The sequence below is a fragment of the Tenebrio molitor genome, chromosome 9 (assembly GCF_963966145.1).
Source record: "Tenebrio molitor chromosome 9, icTenMoli1.1, whole genome shotgun sequence".
NCBI lineage: Eukaryota > Metazoa > Arthropoda > Insecta > Coleoptera > Tenebrionidae > Tenebrio > Tenebrio molitor.
Window position 1 is genome coordinate 19,158,525 of NC_091054.1, and position 7,426 is coordinate 19,165,950.

The window sequence follows — 7,426 nt, forward strand, 5'->3', positions numbered from 1 at the left end:
AGCATTGAGTACTGATAAATCCTAATAACAGTATGGTATAAAGAAAATTAATTATTTTCTAAGTAATTGTTGATCTTGATAGCATGGTATATCGCAAAAAAATCGAACAAATTCACAGACTGCAAGAAAAATGATGGATGTATGGGGCAAGGACCCATTTTGTTTTCTAGATTTGATAACATTTTAACCCATTTTTTTCAGTTTTTCGACAATCAATAAGAAAACAGGTGAAAATACACAGGATTCCAGATAAAATTTAATAATAAAATAACGACATACTCTTTTGTAAAAAATCTGTCATTTGTACGTTGTACAGGAAGATTAACTTTCCAAGCTCAACTCTCCACTCTTATCCTCCACCAAGTGCTTTCGCATTTTGTGCATCATCAAATCCCTCTCTTTCCAATTCCTGTTGTTACAAAACTCGCACACGTACTTGGCCGCATCCGTGTGGTACCGCTGAATGTGTCGCCACAACGAATGCTGGTACTTAATCGCTTTACCACAATGCTCACGGCACAACCGCCGCGCATGTGGGTACTCAGCCTCGACGGTAGCTTAAATTTTTTGTCGCAGATGTTACACGTGTACTTTTTGGGCTTGTGTACCAGCATGTGGTTCGAGAAATAGCGCCGGGTGCATATCTTCCCGCACAAATGGCACTGAACGCTGCTGTTGTGGTACTTCGAATGTAGATACCTAATGTGTTTCTCCAGCTGAGACTTGTTCTGAAACACCGTTTTGCACTGTTTACAGCTGTACGGTCTGTACAACGTTTTCTGATGCACTCTTAGATCGACGGCGGTGGGAAACAAGTGACCGCACAACTCGCAGATGGTACTTTCCTCCCCCAACTCCGAATGTGAGTGCTTCTCCAAGTGTCTGCGGAAGAGTGTCAACCATTTGTAGCTAATACCACACACTCCACACATGTAGGGCTGCTGCGGATCTACCTTAAACTTTTTGACTTCTTTGGTAGGCAGCTCCTCGTAAAGGACAGACACCTCTTTTGCAACTGTCTCATCTTTAGATGCAAGGTTTTGTACGATCAAATCCGACACCTCAATCTTCCCTTTGTGTCGTCTTGGAATTGGCATCTTCGGTTTGTTAGGGTAGGAGTATTCCAAAGATATACTCTCTACGGTCTCGACATTTTGTTTAATCAAATTCGTCACTTCACTCCTCGCTTTACCTGGTTTTGCAGGTTTCACCTTAGACGTGTTCACGCAGGCGTCATTCAATAACATTCTCTTCACGTGGTCGACCATGTTCGTGTTTCTGACTTTGGCAATATTCTGTTCGACCAAATCCATCACGTCAGTCTTCACTTTGTGAGTTTTTCCAGATTTCTCCTTCGATTTGTCCACTTTGGCGTAGTAGTCAAAAAACATCATATCCGCATTGTCGTTCGTTTTTCTTTTGTTCTTGGCTTTGGCGACGATCACCAAATCGGCGTTTCGATTTATGACACCCTTCTTTTTCGCGACTATCTTTCGTAGCTTTTCTTCCGTCTCCAGCCATCTTTTTTTTAACTGGTGGCTGTAAACCAGCAATTCTGTACATTTGATGCAGACTGCTGCGTCAGGGTATATTTCCATGTCCAAATCCGGCAGTACCATCTTCAACATGTTCTTTATTCGGGTGGTTTCGTATTCTGGCATCTTTCCGTACAGTCTGATGGTTTCTTCGTCGGTCATCGCGTGGAAACAGATGCGACACACTTCCGTCATGGATTTGCTGTCTGAAACTTACAAATGTGATGAATTCAGGATTTATCAGCATTCTAAACGCTAACAAAACACCGAAGTGAGTGCATCGGTTTCTACGTAATTTAAAATCATCCAGTTATAGACTACGTCCACTGATAGAATGCATTTTTTTAAATATCCTTATATAACAAAATCCCCAAACCATAACATTAAAATATTAAGAAAGTATCATAGATTGTGTTGGTAATATCTTGAAGCATTCGCGCCACTGATTCTCATTGGTTGTTATAAAACCCACGCGAAAAATAAATTATATGACGTTTCAAATTTGAAATTGTCAGTGCTGTCAATTTGCGATTTTTCATCTTTAGAGCTTTGTTTTGCGTTCCTCTGGTTTTAAAAGTTATTAGTTTTGATCGTGTTGTTGTTTTGATCTCCTCCGTTGCGATTTTTGTTGATTTCTTTGAATTTGTGAAGTGAGTGCGTGCCTCAAGAATCTAGCATAATGAACACTTTAAGTGACATTACAAACATCGAAAATGATACAGAGGTAATTTTTATTCATGCATTAAATATTAAATAATCTCTTGTTTGTTTTAGCCATTTCCGAAAAAAGCTGGATATTTTCATTTCTGTAACCAGCTTTTTTCGGAAATTCGAAAATGTATTGTGCGTTGCATTTTTAAATCATTATCACTGTTGAAATACCCTGTATTAATAGAACCTAATATATTGCCCCTGCTATACTGAAGTTTTCTTTCGTCTTTCCTAAGTGCAAACATACAGAATAATAATAAAACATCACGTGTAAACCTGTTCTTTCATTTTTTTAAATTTCGCGCCGGATCTATTTCTTATAGCGTAGAGTGAACACTTTTAGTAAAATTTATGTCAAGCAATCTATCAATGGACAGAGTTTACATTTTTTTTTTTTAATTTAGAAAACTTAGTTTCTTTTTTGTTTGTTTACATTTTGTTTGGACCAAACTCAAACAAATCAATTTTTTGTGAAATGAAATTTAAGTCAAGTGAAGAACACCAAACCAAAAATATCTCATAACATTGCATATTTTGAATTTTATAGTATCAGTGAACTGCACTATACTTGGGCCAACCAACAGATATAGTAATAAAACCGCCCCCTAGTGCCCGCGTATTTTAAATAGCAGCTTCCAATTGGCTTATTCAAAACGTGCGCAAATTTTCGAGAGCCTGATGTACATCCACAAAAATTACTTGACGGCATCCGGCAATCCGGCATCTCATTGGTTTTAACCTCACTTCGGGAGTTTGACCATGTGTTTATGTTTGTTTGTTTTCCTCGGCGTTTTTCGATTTGTATTACAAAATAGTTTTTTTTTCGAGACTTTTGTTTCTCTATTTGAATGACAAATGGTAAAAAACCTGCTTCATTGTGAAACAGGCTTCGGCGTATATCGTTCTACGCAACTAGGCCACATCCCCTTTTTTTAATTACTATATCTGTTGGTTGGCCCAAGTATAGTGGCGCTGGCGCTGCTAGTTCAATTCCTATCGTAGAGGGACTTTAAATTCCTATTGCTCTATCTCTCGACCAATCAAAAGACAAATTAGCTGTGATGAACCTAGTATTCTATGTCTTGTATGTACTCTCTTGTACATTGTACATACTTAAAATGAAGCGAAATAAAGACACTTACGTCAGGATACCGTTATACTCGAAATTTATCTTTCATTTGAATTTCATCTTTAACTTTATTGTGCGTGAAGCTTTTCATCTTTTTTGGGTTATTGCATAAAATTCACTTACCTAGTAGATAACTCTTCACGGACTTAAAATACGGTTTTTCAATTGGTAATTCTTGTGTTTCTGGAAGACAGCCATTAAAAAATTCCCCATCAAATTCACCGAATAATCGTGGACATTCATTTAAATTTTCGTCTTCGTTTATCCAAATTTGAGTGATACTTTTTGGTTCCAAATGTGCCTTGTCGTAATCAATGTCACTTTCACTCAACTCAGTCTCTTTAGGCAACAATGAGGTAGAAATGTAGTCACCATATTGACTTATGTTGGATAATATTTCATGATTCTCAATCAGCTGAAGGTCAGAATCTAAAAATTTACCACTTTGAATTAATGCCATGATGAAGTTGTTAGTTTACCGACTTCCTCCCGATAATACCAAATTTACCTGACCGTAGCACGCCCTTATCAATTAATTTGACCAAATTGTGATTAACAAAACTCGCTTTTCATTGATTTCAAGATTCTGTTCATAACTAGGTATTGCTACTTTTTTTTTATAAAAATGCTATGGGTAAAAAATGATGTTCTCTTCTACTTAATGATAAGGGTCAGAATTTTCTTTAAGTAGTGTTCATCACAACTGAACTTCAAAAAGAAAGTCTTCAGGGCCACTAACAAAGTGAGACAATAAAATGTGTGAAGTCAAACTTTATTCCTTTGTTGTAGTTTCCTTCTATTTATTTTTCCAGTAATAACTGTTTTCTCCAGTGTAAGAATATAAATTACCACAATTTTATGTATGTTGCTAGAATTTATTAAAAAAAAAAAAAAGACTGATCTTGTGATCCCAAAATAATTATGTATGATTTAATTTTTTGAGACTTGGTAAAAAAAAATATATAAAACTTAAAAACTTGTTCGTATTTCATATTATAAATTAAAAAAATTACCTGTTGCCACACCTTTATCAATAAAGTTTGGTCCATTGACAGGAATAGCTTCAGGTACTGCAAAGAAATACACTCTAAAAAACTATATTTTACCAATAAATCTCATTTACCTCCAGGTTCTGTTTTACCTTGCTTCACATCTGCAGTGTCAAATATTGTGGGGAGGGCATTCCGATTCAGTTTCAACCTTTGGCTAGTTTGAAACTGAGATGTCTCAAAGTGTTTTCCGCACACCCCAAATTTATTTCTTAATGATCTGTAGTCAATGGTAAATAGGACTGGATTGTTTAACTTTTTTAACCACTTATTTCGACGCACTTGGTTAGATGGAAGGTAAAAGTAGCTCTCGTTGGGATTGTCGTCGTAATTGTTCTTGCAATTTAAAGCGCCACACTTTTTCCAACGAGCGTACTATGAAAGAAGGTACAGTGAGGTGGAAAAAGTAAAAACACTATTTTTAATTTAAATTGGCGAGGTTAGGATTCGTTTTCGTTTATAACATGTATTCATTTTTGTTATTTGTAACATTTTATTATACGGATCTCGCAAGTTTGAATTCAAAAAGGCGAGAAAATTTTTTAGACTTACCATAACCTATCTTTTGGGGGCTTTTCAATGAAGGTAAAAATATCGTACATAAAAGGTTACCGATATAAGCCTTACAATCTTTTTTATTCTCAAATCAGGTACTCAACTGCCATTATCACAAATTGTTTTTAATACATTTTGTGTATTTCACCGATTTAAAATTTTCGACATTCGATTCTCCCATGATGCAATCACCTGTGGCAAACACTTAAAGCAAAGTCCCTAGCCCTACTCCCTAGACATATCTAGGGACTTTACAGTCACTGATTTGTTGCCTACATCTATTATCTTTTTTTTTTTTTTTTGGAACAACATAATTTTCAAAATTCTATTTTTCAAGGATCAACATTTTTGTGATTTGTTTAAAAAAGCGTGTACTTATGTTTCAACAATAAAACTACTATTTTTTTTTTACTACTTATTCAAATCATATTCCGATTTTACAAATTTTGCAAAATCCTCTTGAAAATAGTGTTCGACAAACATAAAAAACTCTTGTTCCGTTACCGGCTCAGGTACTCGCGGTTTGGTTAGCAGTTTCGTTTTTTCCCTATTTATTTTCATTTTTAAACTTTCGATTTGTTTCTTATATTTTTTAACTAGCTGAACCGACATCAGGAATTCCTCCGGTGTCTGCACTGAGACCTCTGCTGTTACACGTTGCCGTCGTCCACAGTGGTCTGCAAGAAATGTACAACTCATTATTCATTAAAAAAAAATATAAGGAAGAATGTCACTATACCATGGGGTATGCTCTTTAAACAATATGCATGATCACCAAAAAGATCATTGTCTTCAATAGTTAAATCTGTAGAAACTTGATTGGTATTTTTTCCAGTTTTATCTACTTCCTTTTCATCAGCAATGCCTGCAATTGCAAGTTCACTTGGATGACTTTAATTGTGAAAAAAAAATTAAATACTTACTGCTAAATATTGAAGGATCAGATTCATCAAACATTGGCAACTTTGTTGCTATTGGCTCATCTACAAAAAAATTTGACTTTTAAAACAAGGAATTATTATTTACTATTACTTGATATGTTCCACAAGATAAATACCTCTTAGGCCCGGTTTCTGGAACGGTCCGATAACTTAACGGCTGATTAAATCAAGCGTTGCTATAGAAACGCTAGAAAGTGACCAATCACATTACATGATTTTTGTATTTATCGGAGAGTTAAGTAACTGGCCAAATAAAATGTTTCCAGAAACTGGGCCTTAGTGTTGCAAACATTAATCTAAACAGAGATAAATTATCCTTTTCAGGGAAATCATCTATTACTGCTTGACAAAAATGGCTTGGCAGATGAAAAGCGCAGCAGAAGAGGAGAGAGTGTCTGTAAGACAAGGACATGGCTAGGGCAGATAGGGTTGTGGGTACGGTACACTCAGTGAAACAAATCTGCTAAACAGGCCGGACATGCTGTCCACTTGAAGCTTGAAGGGTTTTATTCTGGTTATAATTTTTTTTAGACCTATGAGGTTTGTTTAAATTTAGATAAGCACTCAATTTTGTTCTTGTTGAGCCGTTTATTTGAAATTCATGAACCTTTGCAAGAGGAATTAATTGAGTCCAGCTTCACCTTACTCATGAAAGGCATTTTTTACTGGAAATCACTATTAACAAAGTCAAGTCAGTAGCTCTGAAAAGAATTGATTTTTTATCTTGGAAAGAAGTTCTGATTTTCGTCCGTTTGTACATGATCTAAATACCTCCAGAGTCTAGACACAACAAACAAGTTCGCTCTGCTAGTGAGAAGGATTTCAGTCCACTGTGCATCCATCAGCCATCCACCAAGCTGGTTTTGTGAAGCTGTACATCAGAATTACCCTTTATTGAAAGTTTTATTTAAAATATCTCACCTGGTCCTGGTTTATATAATAATGTAGGCACTGCATATTTCTTGAGCCTGCCTCCTACTATATGAACAAACATTTTTGGTTCAAAATGACGCCAACATACGTTGGCTTGGAAGTTCCTCTCTCTGACAGACATCTCAATAATCACTTTTTTCCCTATATTTTTGGCCCACTCGTCTGAACTGAAAGAATTATCTAAAATTTCAGTAAGACTTTCTAATACTCTTACAGCTCTTTATTCATTGGAAATCTATACAGTCCAAATTCCAATTTAGTTCCCCAGTTTCTGCCACAAATACAACACTGTTTACCAGTCATAATTGTCTTTTTTTGGACATAGCCTCAAACTACATGGGCTACAGTTGTTGATTACCATCTATTACATACGTCGAACGTTATTCGTTAAATTACTAGATATTAATGTTATTGATTAAGTATAACAAATCTTCGTTTGTTTACAATTTTTCAAGAATTTTTATTTTTTTTAGTATTGTATTGTCAAACTTACGTTCCTAGTGACATTCCACCGGTACAATTGGTACCGCTTACTACGGTCATAGTGTCAAAAGGTGTTCTGTGGTGTCAAAG

The 7,426-nt window shown here is 35.7% G+C and overlaps 1 protein-coding gene across 12 annotated transcripts; it reads right to left on the reverse strand.

Annotated features, from left to right (window-relative positions):
* Nucleotides 1-243: 243 nt before the first annotated feature.
* LOC138137815 (uncharacterized) lies at nucleotides 244-7,367 on the reverse strand. 12 transcript variants are annotated; one of them, XM_069057372.1, is made up of 10 exons: nucleotides 7,068-7,366; nucleotides 6,842-7,020; nucleotides 6,692-6,777; nucleotides 5,903-5,962; nucleotides 5,719-5,844; nucleotides 4,977-5,656; nucleotides 4,499-4,799; nucleotides 4,389-4,445; nucleotides 3,499-3,804; nucleotides 244-1,747 (listed from the first exon to the last, which is right to left on the reverse strand). In XM_069057372.1, the coding sequence occupies exons 6-10, from the start codon at nucleotides 4,977-4,979 to the stop codon at nucleotides 387-389; spliced, it is 2,028 nt and encodes a 675-aa protein (XP_068913473.1). In that variant the 5' UTR covers nucleotides 4,980-5,656; nucleotides 5,719-5,844; nucleotides 5,903-5,962; nucleotides 6,692-6,777; nucleotides 6,842-7,020; nucleotides 7,068-7,366; the 3' UTR covers nucleotides 244-386. The 12 variants fall into 12 exon arrangements, with proteins under 12 accessions (XP_068913473.1, XP_068913472.1, XP_068913477.1 ...); XM_069057371.1 differs by having other exon boundaries at nucleotides 6,692-6,791; XM_069057376.1 differs by lacking the exon at nucleotides 6,692-6,777 and having other exon boundaries at nucleotides 4,401-4,445; nucleotides 7,068-7,367.
* Between the last annotated feature and the right edge of the window lie 59 nt (nucleotides 7,368-7,426).

Excerpts from the sequence above, each read along its gene's own strand:
- LOC138137815 (XM_069057374.1), bottom strand. Across the intron at positions 3,805-4,388 it reads TGATAAAGGTGTGGCAACAG|ATTCTGACCTTCAGCTGATT; the intron begins GTAATTTTTTTA and ends GTAAATTTTTAG. Across the intron at positions 1,748-3,498 it reads CGTGAAGAGTTATCTACTAG|TTTCAGACAGCAAATCCATG; the intron begins GTAAGTGAATTT and ends CACATTTGTAAG.